This window comes from Grammomys surdaster, unplaced genomic scaffold (genome assembly GCF_004785775.1).
Source record: "Grammomys surdaster isolate TR1022 unplaced genomic scaffold, NIH_TR_1.0 130, whole genome shotgun sequence".
Lineage (NCBI taxonomy): Eukaryota > Metazoa > Chordata > Mammalia > Rodentia > Muridae > Grammomys > Grammomys surdaster.
Window position 1 is genome coordinate 6,460,881 of NW_021604588.1, and position 14,995 is coordinate 6,475,875.

The 14,995-nt window shown below is 38.4% G+C and overlaps 1 protein-coding gene across 1 annotated transcript in view; it reads right to left on the minus strand.

The window, feature by feature from the left end:
• Window positions 1-9,624: 9,624 nt before the first annotated feature.
• Window positions 9,625-14,995, minus strand: part of Zbtb37 (zinc finger and BTB domain containing 37) — a 16,850-nt gene continuing 11,479 nt past the window's right edge. Inside the window, exon 5 of the mRNA XM_028760191.1 lies at window positions 9,625-12,283. Coding sequence (XP_028616024.1) covers window positions 11,798-12,283 — 486 coding nt within the window. The 3' untranslated portion in view covers window positions 9,625-11,797. The remainder of the gene's footprint in view (window positions 12,284-14,995) is intronic.

Consider the following 14,995-nt stretch of genomic DNA (forward strand, 5'->3'; position numbering starts at 1 on the left):
ACACCTAAAGATCTGAAAATGGATAATTCTCTAATTTTCATTTCTAACCAGAGAATTGCTGTTTTTAGACACTGTTGCTCACATAGAACAGTTGAATGCAGAGGTGAAAACATTCCAGGACATCTGTTAGAGCCAATACTTGTTCCTCAGCTGTTACAAACGTTCCAAAGGTAGGTAAGCTGACTTTGCTCTGGGAACTAGCACCGCAAGTAGAAACCAGTTGGAACTAGGTGGCATTTTACCATTGAAATGAACTTTTCTGCCATGTACAAAACTCAATTCTTGACTATTATGACAGTAATTGGCATTTTAAATAGCACATCTCTTTTTGGAGTAATTAAAAGCAAATAGATCACCCAAGAATCCTTGTCATGTATATCCATGTAAGATATTGATAGTAGGCTCATTATCAGGAATATGTGGCTAATACTCCAGTCCCTACAAATAAACTGTAAATGCCAGGCAATGAAAGAACAGCTACTTCATGTCATTCAACATAGCTGGGCATCTGTAAGAATAAACACAAAAAGAGGATGCGGTGGCACATGCTGGTAGCGTCAATATTCAAGGGGCCAAGGCAGGAACAGTGAGAGGTGAAGGCCAGCCTGAGTCACAAAGCAAGGCAAGGCCTGAGATTCTGCCTTGGGAACATCACGAAGAGAAAGCAAACATGGAGGGTGAGTCAGAAGGATGGAGAGTTTGAGGCCAGCTTGGGCAACATAAAACACAGCACATGTGCATGGGCACGCACACACAGAACAAAGCCTCCACCTCTACTAGATACTCCTATCAGGCAAGTGCAAGACTTGGGCAACAAGAATCAAACATTAACATTTGCAATGACAGCCTCTGTATTTTGAGTCTAGCTTTTTTCTGCTTGCTATAGAAAGCTACACCCTATTTCTTCAGCAAAATGCTCAGAGGTAGAGGAGCTGAAATGCATGTAGAAAAGAATTAGGGTAGACTGGCTGAGCAATCACGCTCCTGTGCCAGGGCTATAGGGAATCGTGAATATGCTCAGTATTTAGTGGGAGGTAGGATATTCTCCATTGATTTATCTGCCTTCATTAAACACCTTTTCCTTATACACACACTAACATCCGACAACTCACAGCAATGCTGCAATTCATAGCCACAGCATGTTTGTCCCACAGCTACTTTCAGGCTACTTGCTGTGTACTGATTCCTAGCCTTTTCAAGGTAGCTATAAGGATATTTTCTTTTTCTTTTGCCAGGGCTTTAAGCATATATTTCACTTTAATACCTACATCTGCTGCTCTTAAAAAAAAAAACAGATGCACTAACTGTTAGATGTGTTATAACATCTTTATAAATAGAAAGTGCAAGAAATAATTTTTTTTCAGTCCAAATACAAAGTTAACAAAAGCTCTCATAGCCTACTATGCTAAGAATTTAATTTTTAGTACAACACAGCTAACAAAATGCTTCTATGCTACCAAGATCATAGTGGGTGAGTAAATATATTTATAAACATACATTATGAAAAAGACATTAAGAAAATAGCTAAACTTCCCATAAAATTATTTGCATGAACTATTTTCAGTATACCATTCTGTGTTTAATGCACATGCATATACAATTGAATTCTTTAGTGACATTTTTATTGAGCCATTTTTCCAAAAAGAAAACAGGCTCATTAAAGAACAACAACAAAACTCATTACCAGATTTAAAGTCATCTTTGTAAAAATACTAAAAACTCCATATAAATTCTAAGTATGTCTGCCACCTGATAGCATGTCAGAGGTGGACTTCTGGTACACGTTTCGTGACCTCTTTAGTCATCTGGCTTCCAGAGGAAACACATCTGAGTTTTGTCCCTGCACAGCATCTCTGCTTTGAGTGGTTCTTAACCACTACAGTTGGGCTTCTATGACTTAGAGGAAACACATCCTTCTCAAATGTAATCAGCATCTGCTTCAAGATGGGGCTACAGGCAGAGCTCTGACCATCAGGTACTGGCTACTCACCCAGGCTGCCGTGGCTGCCACGGAAAGGAAAGGAGAGACTGTCAATCTGTAGAACCCTCTTTGCTTACCTTGCTCTTTCTATGTATACAGCATTGGCTGGTGTCAACCATCCAGTGACCACAAACTTGAGACCACAGAGACTCCAGAGAAGTTCTCAATGAATACAACATGCTAGTTATTACATAGGTTATCACAGAAAAATTGTCATTTCCTGGGACTGTAATTTCAAAGTTATTCTGTCAAGAAAGACAGAGGTAAGTGGATTATATCAGGGTGGAAATGAATATTAAAAAAGTTTTAAATTAAGTTCTATTCTTTTGCCAGGCAGTGGTGGCGCATGCCTTTAATCCCAGCACTTGAGAGGCAGAGGCAGGCGGATTTCTGAGCTGGTCTACCAGTGAGTTCCAGGACAGCCAGGGCTACACAGAAAAACCCTGTCTGGAAAAAAAAAAAAAAGTTCTATTCTTTTTATTCATTAAAAACGTCCTCTCTTCTTTACACAATAAAACCTAACTAATCTTCACTCTCTCCTTGGATAGCTAACCGCACTATGGGGTTGTCTTTTATTTTTTTCCTCCTTTCCCCCAGTTCCTAGCATTTTACACAGTCCTAAATTATGCCTTTGGTTCCTAGTACTCCTCTAGTTCCCTAGGCTTCATTTAGCAACAGAGATCACCAGACTGCATGAGAACTAGAAAAGATGGCCAAAAGCTACTTCACTGGGAAGCTACTCACTCAGTATCCCAAACCTTTTTTCTCTCAGACGTGTATTGATTTGGAGATACTTAATAGAGTACAATTTATTCTCTACCATCTTCTCAATGCAAGACTCAAAAAACACCAATGATCTGTGACTCTGAATGAGAAAAGCTAATACACAAAATTGGGCAACTGATTTTGCTGTAAGAAAAGCAGTAAGAATGGGATCAGCCAATTAATTCATCTTTAAACATAAAATTACATGAGAGGAGAAGTGGTAGAGATAGAGATAGGGTAAGACAAATAGGCGACACTGACTGTGGTGAGCTGGAGATGTCGCTCAGTGGTTAGCGCACTTGCCTGGCATATATAAGACAGCAGTACAAGAACCTCTTATGGTCTCAACAACAGGAGAGCAAGCCACACAATAGAAATTCCTGAAATGATTTAGTAGCCATATATTTTCATATCACAGGAATTTCCCACCTATTTATAAACTTAAATACAGCTGTCTCCAATAAATCAAAATCTCAAACAGTCTTTTCTTTCCTAGGGAGTATTTTTTGGCTCAGCATGCATAGCTATGGTGGCTTCACAGCAACCACAGCAAAATCCCGTAGCAAAGTATAGAGTGGAAAAGGAACAAGGGCTTTAAAGTGTGTGGAACTTGAAAGAAGTCTGTCATTAATAAAGTGAGTCTCAAGTGTTTGTCTCATTCTCTTCTACATCTCTTACTGTCACACAGCAGATGGAATAAACAGCTTCAGTGGTATTAAAAACCAACTGCAAAAGGTTTAGAAAAAAAAAAGAAAAGCCTGTTACCTGTAAACAACATGGTCTCAGATCTCTGCATGTCTTTCATAAAGTGTAGCGTATTTCCTCTCCCCTAAGACCTGGGCTCACCACTTACTAAAGTATGGCGGCGACTCCATGATGACTGTAGGCCTGGCCTTGAAGAAGACTGGCATCTTTTGCCCAGCCTGCACTGCCATGTTAAAAGTCCAACTACCTGCTGGATGGTGGTGGCCCACACCTTTAATCCCAGAATCTCAGAGGCAGAGTGGGAGGCCAACACAGTCTACAGATCGAGTGCCAGGATAGCCAGGGCTACATAGAGAAACCCTTTCTCAAAAAACAAACACAAAAAACACAGAAACTCAAAAAGTACAACTACCATGGAGAATCCTTGAAACTCAATGATAGGCCCAGCTTTTCAGGTCCCTGTACACCAGGCACGTATGACATAATCTTGAACTTTTCAGACCAGTTCAACTGCCTTCTCCTTCCTTAACTTCTAACTTTTTTTATGAAGTCAAGATTTTCTAAGCCCCTTTAAACTTTAGAGTAGTTTGTTATGCAGCAATAAGTAACCGGAAAACAGTTTCATTTTTAAACAGTAACTCACTCAGCTTACTTATCACTCAGCTTATTGATCACAATTAGATCTATCAAATTGGGCAATTCTGAGTAAGCGGGCAATACTACTCCTGTTCAAGTCTGCAGAGATGTTCAATTGCATCATCCTTTGAAGCAATCTGCTAATAATATACAAAATTTTACTTATTTATAAATCTAAAGGTGTTTTGTCTGAATGTGTCTTTGCACAGTGTAAATGCCTGGTACCCGAAGAGGGTTTTGGACCCCATGGGACAAGACAGTTGTGAGCTGTCATGTGGGTGCTAGGGACCAAACTCAGATCCTCAGCAACAGCCAGTGCTCGTAACCATTGAGCACTCTCTCCAGCCCTTACTTTTGGTTACAAGTTTATTAAAAGTAGGAACATTAGTAGGTACTGTACAGGAAGTATGCGCTATAATAGAGGTAGTCTAGACTTTGGAATTGGATTGGTAAATATCAGATCTTCAACTTACGGACCCTTAGGCTCATCAGTTTTTTTCATCTATAAAATGTGCCGTAATTACACTCACTAAAGGCACTAGAGGCTGTTCCGAGTGTCAGGTGTAAAGTCAAAGTGTGTCATTCTCAGATGAAGATAACAATAATCATAACAGACTGACATGAGGATCAGAGAAATTAATGGAATTGTGTCTTGTACATAATTATTCAAAACATAGCTGGTTTTAGTATTACTATTATTATCTTAGGAATATCTTGACATAACTGCAGTTATGCTAGTAAAGCACACAGTACAGTTCAGGACTTAGTTTTTTTAGAACTTCTCTATAGTAAAAAGTGCAAGCGTTCTAAAACTTCATGTATCAGACTCCCATCAAGTAAAACCTACTTGACTCTTAAGAATGGGAAGCTCTGTTGGGCATGGTAGAGCCTGCTGTTAATCCCAACCCTTGGGAGGCAAGGGCAGGCAGAAGTCTGTGAGTTCCACCTTGGTTTATGTAGTGAGTTCTAGGACAGCCAGGGCTACCTGGAGAGAAAAACAAAACAAGACAAAACAACAACAAAAAAATGGGTACCTCACAACTAATTAAAGCTCGTTTTGTCTTAAAAATTTCAAGCATATTGTCTGGTATCAAAAAGTACTTAACATTTCTTTAATGGAACATAGTCTCCTACATACCAGTGAAGACAGGTAATTGCATATGTTTCCATGAGATACTCCTGGCATTAAGGAATAATTCACATCCTAAGAGTCAGGGCATTAAATTATAGTACTGGTCACATGGGATGCTCAATGTAAGACTACCTTAACTGGACAGGACACTTGAGACCTACTGAGTAGACACAAAATATCAAGCATTAGAAAAGCTCCCTCCCACCCCTCCCTCACCACACTCTGCTTTTATAAGTTTAAAGCTTCCACTAGTTGAGCTACTGGCATTCTTTTAACTGTGTTAAGAAGTTAAATATTTTAGATATTCAAGGGAAAGATGTGAGATTAGAAATTATTTATAAAGTTATTTTTGTACCCTCTGTAAAGATAAAGTGGATTTCAGATAATATTTGTCTTTCCAGCATTGTTGTGCCTGTATCATTTGAGGAAAAAAAAAAAGGTCTTCCAACATGACAAAAGCGGATGATCTGCACAGACATCTTTTAAGGGTTTGAGGTCACTGTCCCTAGCAATAGTTACTTTCTTTGTAATGTAACAAGCTCAGGTGTTTCAACATACTGATACTACTCAACTTTGGCCTGTCCAGAGGAAGAAAGCCTACTTAATATCTAAGTAAAAACACCAGCCTGGGAAAGAGCACCATTTAAAAATCCTGATCTAAACACCAGGAAAATACTGGAAAGCAAAGAAGCAGAAATACTGAGGATTAGTGGTAATGCTTGGCAAATGTCGATTCTTTCAATTGACTCCTATTTAAATGACATCCATTACAAGACCTCAAAGACAGTATAGCTGGACGTTCAGTTACTTGCAGCAGTCTCTTCCAAGTAACGTGGCCCAGATCAATTAGAAAAACCATTATTACTAAGTATAGTGTGCTCTGAGTAGATGAACAGTTTGAACTTTACAATGAGGATTATTTATTCTTCACAGCAATATCTTATTAGAAGGCAACTTTAAGAACAAAGAGGTGGCCAACCATGGAGACACATGCCTTTAGTCCCACCACTTGGAAGGCAGAAAGATCTCTATAAGTTCCAGGCCAGTCTGGCCTATATAGGAAGTTCCAGGCCAGCCAGAGATATACATAGTGAGACCCTGTCGCAAAATGAAACCAAACCAAACCAACCAAAGACATGTTGTGTATGGAGACTAATGACTCATCCCACTTTTATCTACAAGGATAGGATTTATAACAACAAATCAAACTCACTATACTGAATTAGCACAGCCTAGAAAACTTTGCCCAAATAAAACTTTGAAGTCCTTGTCTTATTTCCAAATGGGGAGAAGTCATATTCTCCTCTCGCAAGCATTTCTATGACCACAATTAAAATTTTATATCTCTCTGCATCTTATATAACACTAAGGATGAATGTTCACAAAGCAAATATGTAATGGTCCAATATGTATTTTAACAAGTGAGATAATAGCAGATATGCAAAAATGGGCCTAAGAAAAATCTGAAATCCTGATGTTTTACTATGTTTTAAAACACTCAGAAGAAAATAAAGAAAGATTTTGGACTTTTTATTAGTCCTTACGAAGACAGAGTGAATTTGCTAAAGAAAATTAAAATGAAGAAAAAGTATGGGTATCTAATCTAGAAAAACAGTACATCTGATAAGATCAAAACACCCTCTGTTTTGCTTTCTAGAGACTGAGTATCACATAGCCCTGGCTATCCTCAAACTCTATGTAGCCAGGGATAACTCTGAACTCCTGGTCCTCACCTCCACCTTCCTTCCCACGCGCTGGGATTACAGGCAAGAGTTACCACAACCAGTACAACTGTAACAGAAATTGTCCTTTAATTTTAGGGAGGTTAAATTATTATACAAATCAGTTAAAACAAGATCAAAAAATGGCAAAACTTACTAATAAAAACATAAAGCTTTGAACAGGGTAGCCATTTAGCCCCACACTGTTATAAGTGGAGTTTTTTAAAAATAAGAAATATCCTGTTACAAATAACTATTCTAAACTTAATCTACTTAAACCTTTTAGACAAGAACAAATCATAACCCTGTTTCCTTTTGGCTTATAATTCATTCTAAACACCCTTTGGAATGGCAATCAAGCACAGGAAACACCAAGAGGGCTTAATGGGGATCTAGAAACGATGACACATTCTTAAGTACCAGACGCAGATAAGACTGTGAAATTAAAGCCTCTACCAAACTATGCTAAAGGTGAAATGTCAGGAAAAATAATCTGCAGTTAATCTTTGAAAAGAAGCCAGAAGATGGCAAACCTTCTCTGATACCTTCTAGACATGGAGTACATTTAGGTTTTGTTGGCATGGACTCAACTTTATCATTATAGTATAAAGAAACCATAAACAATTCCTAAGTCCATAGTTGTTTGGATATACTTTGTTCACATAAGCAGGTGCCTTTGTATTTCACTTAAAGGCCATGGTTTGCTGAAACCTGCTCTAACTCAAGCCCTAGGAATCTGATTTGCTGAAAGCTACACTTACACTCAAGTGATTTACCTAGCAACCGCTTGCTGTTCCTTTCCTAACTCTCAGGTATGAAAATATTTTAGTATCTTAAATTCTTTTCCATTGTGGCCTATGTAAAAAGCTCCACTTCCAAAGACTGCTCAATAATGACTCAGTCAATATTCCTTGAATAAATAAGTATACAGATAAGAAAAAGAGCATATTCGGAAGAGAAAAAAATAAATTCACCTGTTTACGTATCTTCCAGGATTTTGAATCTTTCTGATTAAGTGCGTTTCTACTACAGTTAAGTCTTTCCATTTTCCACTGCTTCTATTTCTTTAAATTAGACCTTCTCGTTAAACAAAAAGTAATTTATACAGGTTAAAAAAAAAAAGAAACTAGTGTGAGTTAGTAGTGAGACTATGTAAATGCTATTTCTTGGACAAAGGACTACTCAACTATTAAAAGTGAAGCTACAAGCGTCCCTCTTCCACCAGACCAATCCAGTGGAAGCTGGATTTCCACTATGAAGAAGATGGACAGCCTACCTTTACTTCAACCATCTTTGGAAAACTGTTTCACTGATGGGAAAGGAACTGGAAACAAACAAACAAACAAAAAATGCAAAAATATAAGAAGACTTTTCTTAAGTGCTTTCTTTTTTCTTTGAACTTGACAGACTAATTTAGTTTTATGTAGTCAAGATTGCATTTAGTTCTTCAGTACAATAAAATGGAATGGGGGCCAAGTGTGGCAGTATATTCCTGTAATCTCAATATTTATGAGGTCACAGCCCTACTGGGCTGTATAGTGAAGACCAGGACGGCAAGGGGCTTGCTATATATGTATATATAGCAAGACCCTGTCTCAAATATCCAAAAACAAAACAAAACAAAACAAAACAACCCAAACTATGGAGTCACTTGGAATTTATGTAAAATAAAATTCAACTCAGTTTAGAGGTAATTATGGTTCTGAGTAAAAAAGAGAAGAATTCATTAGGAAGAGCCTTTCTGCATAAATACAGTGATACTGCCATGCGAATGCCATAGTTTATGCCAGTATCAGAATTCAGAGAGAATAAAAAGTCTATTTAGAGTGAAAACAGATACACACGTGGCCAACTCTCTGCTTTTGCTCAAAATACTGGATAGCTCCTCTGCTGTTAAGTGCCACTGAATGATAATAGTCCCAATACTGCAATTTCATGGCATTAAGTTACCTAGTGATGATTTAGCTCTCACTGCTAATGTAGTTCCCCTCACAAGGTGACGTGTGCAAGTCAAGATTTGGTTGTAAGTTTTAGCATCAGCTAAAGTCCATTTAGTACACCCTTAATGAGCATACTCCTTGTACACACCGATATTCATTAATATACATAGTATACTACTAACCCTTATGACCCTACAGTGATATTAGCAAAGAAGTAGGACAATGTCACAGTGAATCTGGATAGGAATCCTGGATATTTAGAATGGTGTCACTTCTAACTAAAACACAAGATTAATTTTGCAAACTTTAATTTGTTTCAAAGGTAGCCTTGCTAGAAGTCTCATGAATTTCATGGCTCTGGCTAGGCCATCTAGAGGAGAGAACCAGCAAAGAAGATTGTGCTGATGTGGTCCTAGGACCGGAAGCACTCTGTTCACAGTATCAGTATAATAAAACCCTATTAGAAATGAGTGACAATTGAAGGGAACCCACCAAGCAAGCCTAACATTTCCACATGAATTTGACAGTCTCTACCCCATTCAAGCTTGTGCCTGACCTTGGATGGAGTATTGTTGATAAGTGTTCCAAGTTTCTTTTTACAGAAATTACTGCACTTTACCATTATAATTTGGTAATAGTTAAAAGCTCAATTTTCTCACATATAACCTAAAAAGCTATTAATGCAAAAAACAACTTTTCAGCATATAACTTAACTTTTTTCAAAAGTAGGGTAGACATATTTTTGGTTGGCTTAAAAAAAACAATCCATCTGAAGCAGCATCTTCTGTACTTCCCAGCTACCTGCCTGATCAGTAATGGTAAGATCTGTCCACTGAAGACCTTGAGTACAAGCTAAAAGGTTTCCCTAGAACTTCAGCTCTATGTTTTGTGCTCCAGAGCACAGTAATCCCTAAGGTGGCTCTAGGAGACAGTTTCACTTTATCATGCTGTTGCCCAACTAAATAGCAAGAAGCCTGCCTATGATTATCAGAGATGAGACACTACTCTCCAGTGCTACTTTTCAGGGCAGGCTCTTCAAGTGGAGTACCAAATACTCCTTTAAAAGATGAATTTCTATACTTCTTCAGAAGAGAAAATCTTTAGTGATACAGTATATCCGATTCTCAGATTGCTCAACGCCACCCTCTGCATTCCAGTTTCTTATTAAAAAATGGCTTTCCCCCACCTTTTCACATACCACAGAGTGCTCACAAGGAAGGAGCACACGAGCTTCACATTCTCATAAATGGCTCACTAGTGCAGGTAGGACCAGCCCATCTCCCAAGTCTCTTAGAATCATCCACATCACTGTACCAAAACAATTACACACTTAAATATTCTCTTAAAGTCACCCAAGTTAGAGACTTCTATTTGCACAGTAGAGTGCAGGCATCCATGTGCCTGTACCAGTTAACATTCCTCCCCTCTCTCTGCATGCAAGGTGGGCACATGAAGCTCTGTGTGTTTGGTAAATTCTTTCAGAGCTGGATTAAGAATCTCAGAAAAACTCAAGATCACTAAACAAGCCCCTTGAAGTTTTAAAAATCTTAGGAATGATAGTGTAACCACACCTGATAAGAAATGATCCCTTGATCATTTATTGCAACATGATTGTGCATGATATTTTCTTATAAGTGCCCTGTAGTGTATTATTTAAAAAACAAAAACTATAAAGCTTTTGGAGTCCCCAGCAATTTGCTAATTGGTTTATGAATTATATATAGATTTGCAGACCCAAGACACAGATTTAAGTGAGGTTCTTCACTGGAGTGAAAATATGGAGTATAAAACATGTTGAAGGAAATGAAACTGTGGTCGCAGTAAGAACAATAGTGTTGAATCTCTCTTCAACTTTAACACTGCAGAAAAAAACTGCTTAAAAAACCTCATAAAAAAGTTATCAAATGTGGAGACCTGTGGACTTAAAAATACAATCCAGGCTCATTTCACTGGAAAGTGACATTTTGATGTATAATATTGCTGTCATATGAAACTAGGAGCTCAAGAGGATGATCTTTTGGTAGTCAGCCTAACAAGTTAAATAACATAACTAGAAACATTTTTGTAACACCCAAGGATGTATGCAAGTGCTATGGATTACAAACACCAAACAGGAAGTTGCAGTTCAGCTCCGTGCTGTGCAGCATCTGCAAAGCATAGAAGCACTTCCTCCCTACTCCTCTCCCAAGCTCTCATGAGTGCCCACTACAAACGCTTAGGGGCTCATTTGACTTCTCTCAGCCCCAAGTGCTTCAGGTGAGTCTGCCTGCTAGAATACTGCTCCAAGGTAGCTAGATTCCTTGAGCTACCTTGAACTGATCACATGAAACAACCAGGCAAAGTATTAGATGCCTCACCAGGGTAAAAATCAATCTAACTTTTTAGACTATTAAGAACCACCAGTATTCCTTCTTCCCCCCCTTAAACATGGAAATGCATGCTCTGGCAGGAAGAGGAAAGAAAGATTCCCCTTTCTCACCGTTGTGACTACCTTCCCCTCTTCTGATAGGCTGTTTCAGTTGGCCAAAGCTCCTCCTGCTCTTTCTTACATCTGGGACTTCACCTATCAAGATGATATGGACCTAGGTACGGTGTTCAATCATGATTGGTAGATAATGACCATTCACTGATCAGTTTGTTTAAAAACACTTTTTTCTTATAAAGTTAACAAACCAAGGCTGTTGATCCCTGAATTAGAAGCTAATTTGCTTGATTATTTTCCAAAGTGTGAGGTGGGAACGAGGAGAAGAGCCTTTAGTGCTTTCCACATGTTGGTCTTCTAATTTGGCAAAACCATGGGAACATCTTCTAGTTGAGTAACGTGGCATTTTGTGAATCTAAGTACCAACCCATGGTCCTGACAGGGGCTGGTTACCGCCCAAAGGGGAAGGGGGCTTGCCCCCTCCCCCTCACTGTTTCAATCTGGCCCAGTAGTAGAAACTGAGCCCTGGGCAGATTCTCCAGGAGCAACTGTTTCTTCGTGTGAAGGTGACCCTTCTTCAGCTTGCCGAGATGTGACAGTAGTCTCAGGAGAAATGCTATGAGGCCCTTCCAGGGGTATACAACCAGGGTGGTTTTTTCGAAAGTGCTGATTCAAGATGGCCTGGAAGGGGAAACTTTTGCCACAAACATGACAGTGAAAAGGCTTGTTGCCTGTGTGCTTGCGAATGTGATATTCCAGCTGATCTTTCCGGGTATACTTTTTTCCACACATGCGGCAGACAAATGGTGTGATTCCCATATGCAGGCGCATGTGGCGGTCCAGACTTCCCTTTTGGTTGAAAGATTTGGCACAGTAGATACAGGTGAGACGGGGATTATATCGGAACCATCGTTCAGATACTTCTTGTTCTCGGAGATACTCCACATAGGCGCTTACTCCCATCATTGCTGACTCTTCTACCTGAGTCAGAAGAAGAGAGTAAGTGAATACTACATAATGTTAAACATAGACGTGAAAAGCAACTCAGTGTACTTGTGCCTATTACTAAGAAGTATATGTTTCTGTGTCTGCGTGATGTAAGGAATAGAACACAGACACAGGGCCTTGTGCAAGCTAGGCAAATGCTCTGAACCTTAGTTACATTCCTAGCCCATATTTCCTCCTTGTAATCGAGAGCCAAGAGGGAAGTTAACACTACCAAAAAGTAAAGCTATTAACATAATAATGTAAAAAGAATTCTGAGAGTACTATTTCATTGCTATTAAAAAGTGCAATACAAAGTTCTGGCTGGATACTTATTAAGCCTCTGCTATACTTGGGGAGGTGGAAACATCAGGATTAGGAGTTCAAGATTACCTTGGACTATATACATTGACACATGCCTCAAAAAACCAAAACCAAAACCAAAAGCCAAACTCCAAAACTCTGCTTTAGTATTTATTTTACAGCACTAGAACACAAGTCCACGATACTATTCCTTGAGTCTATCCTCACAACTATATTCTAGACAACTGACTACAAAGTATACAGAAACTTCTGTGATGAAAATGATCTATAATTTGAACTATTTAATGTAATAACCACATGGTTAGCATTTGTCATCTACCTAACACAACTGAGGAAAAAATTTAATTTCAATTTTTTTAACTATTTAAAACAAAAATTCAAATGTAGCTTATGTGTACTACATATGAAAGTATGGAAAATATACAGGCAAATATAATAAAATTTCATTTATGACACTATTATTACCATGTTAACCAGCAGTAGCAAGCTGAAGACATGGAGTTTTTCCATCTGACAACTAGAAGGATAAGGACACACTCCTTTAAACAACTAACAGAGTTTTGGCTTGGGTTCTGGAAAATGGCCCAGTCACTTAAGTGTGTGCACAGCTCTTGCAGATGGCCAGAGTTTAGTTCCTAGCACTCATGTCTAGTTGCTCACAACTACCTGCAGTTCCAGTTCGATGCTTTTGGCTTCTACAGGCATCTGCATACATGTGCATATACTTGCCCATCAGAAACACATGAATAATTTGAAAAATAATAAAGCTGGGCATATTGGTGCATGTCTTTAATCCTGAAACTTGAGAGGCAGAGGCAGGTGGAGCTCTGGAGTTCCAGGCCAGCTTGGTCTACACAGTAAGTAAAAGGCTACCAAGACTACTTAGTCAAATTTCTTTAAAATAATAATAATATTAGTAATAATAAAGTAAAATGAAACAATAAAAGTTAAAAAAATGTTTTGAAGTAATTAACACTTTTAGCTAAAAATTCTATGTTAAACTCAGAAATTACTAATTTTCTTTTCTTTTTTTTTCTTTTTTTTTTTGGCCTGTTGACTACTAAACTCATTGAGATCAATTTTTTAAACAAAATCATGTAGGAAAATAATTATAATTTTTAGCAGAAGCCAAGATATTAATGCAAAGAATATAAAATACTGGAGATTCATCTAGTTAACATTCCATATATTTTAGTTTCTAAAGCAGTCTTTTGTCTCTTTCTCATGTGCAAGTCTGACAGTGCTTTTCAGCATTTCCAAATGAGGCAGTTCTATCAGCACACCTAGAAACCAGTTTATGAAATCAAAGGTTGAAATGTACACTGAGGCTTATGGATTTTTTAGATAGGGTCTCATCATGTAGCTCAGACTGGCCTCAAACTCTTGGCAATCCTCCTATCTGAACTTCCTGAGTGAGTACCCACAGCATCGAGCTTTTGATTTGTTTCCTATAGAATTTTTATTCGATTCCCTAGGTCATCAAAACAGAACTCATAGAAAGATAAGGCAGTACTTCACTAAGAAAGCCTAAGCGACCAAGGACAAAACACAGAGAAATTTCTCTAAGGCTCCTACACAAGGTCATCACACACACTGTTCCAGCTTTGTGGGATTCTTATGAGGTTAGAAATTGGTAATAACGCCCTGAGATATATTTTTAAAGATCTGAACTGGACATGATGGCTCACACTTGTAACTGTAATTCCAGCACTGAGGAAGACAAAAGAGGAGCACCAAAAGTTCGAAGTCAGCTAGGGATACAAGTGAGACCTTTTCTCAAAAAAACCAAAATCTTTATTTTTAACAACAGATCCTCACTAGCTAGCTTCAAACATTCCTAGTTCAAGATATCCTCCTGCTTAGTCTCCTATGTGGCTGGCACTACAGCCATATATCATCAAACTAAGGCATTTTGGAAAAAATTTGAATGCATGGTATCATGTAATAATTAAGAGTGCCCTGGGTTCAAATTTGAGTTCCACTTATTTTTTTTTTTTTTTTGGTTTTTCGAGACAGGGTTTCTCTGTGTAGCCCTGGCTGTCCTGGAACTCACTCTGTAGACCAGGCTAGCCTTGAACTCTTGAACTCAGAAATCCACCTGCCTCTGCCTCCCAAGTGCTGGGATTAAAGGCGCGCACCACCACCGCCCAGCCATCCTTAGTTTTCAAGGTCATTTCCTTCAAAGGCTGTGTTGAGCACTGAATGAACTGATACAGTTGAGCACTTTAGTTCGGTAATAGCTTTGTTATAATTAAACATTACAAATTCATGTATTTGTATATATTTATTGAGTATTATAAACTCATATGTAAACACATGTACATATATTTTGCACCCAGTTTCCTTCCTGCTCTCAGGTGCCAAGCCAAATTCAGTTTTATTTAT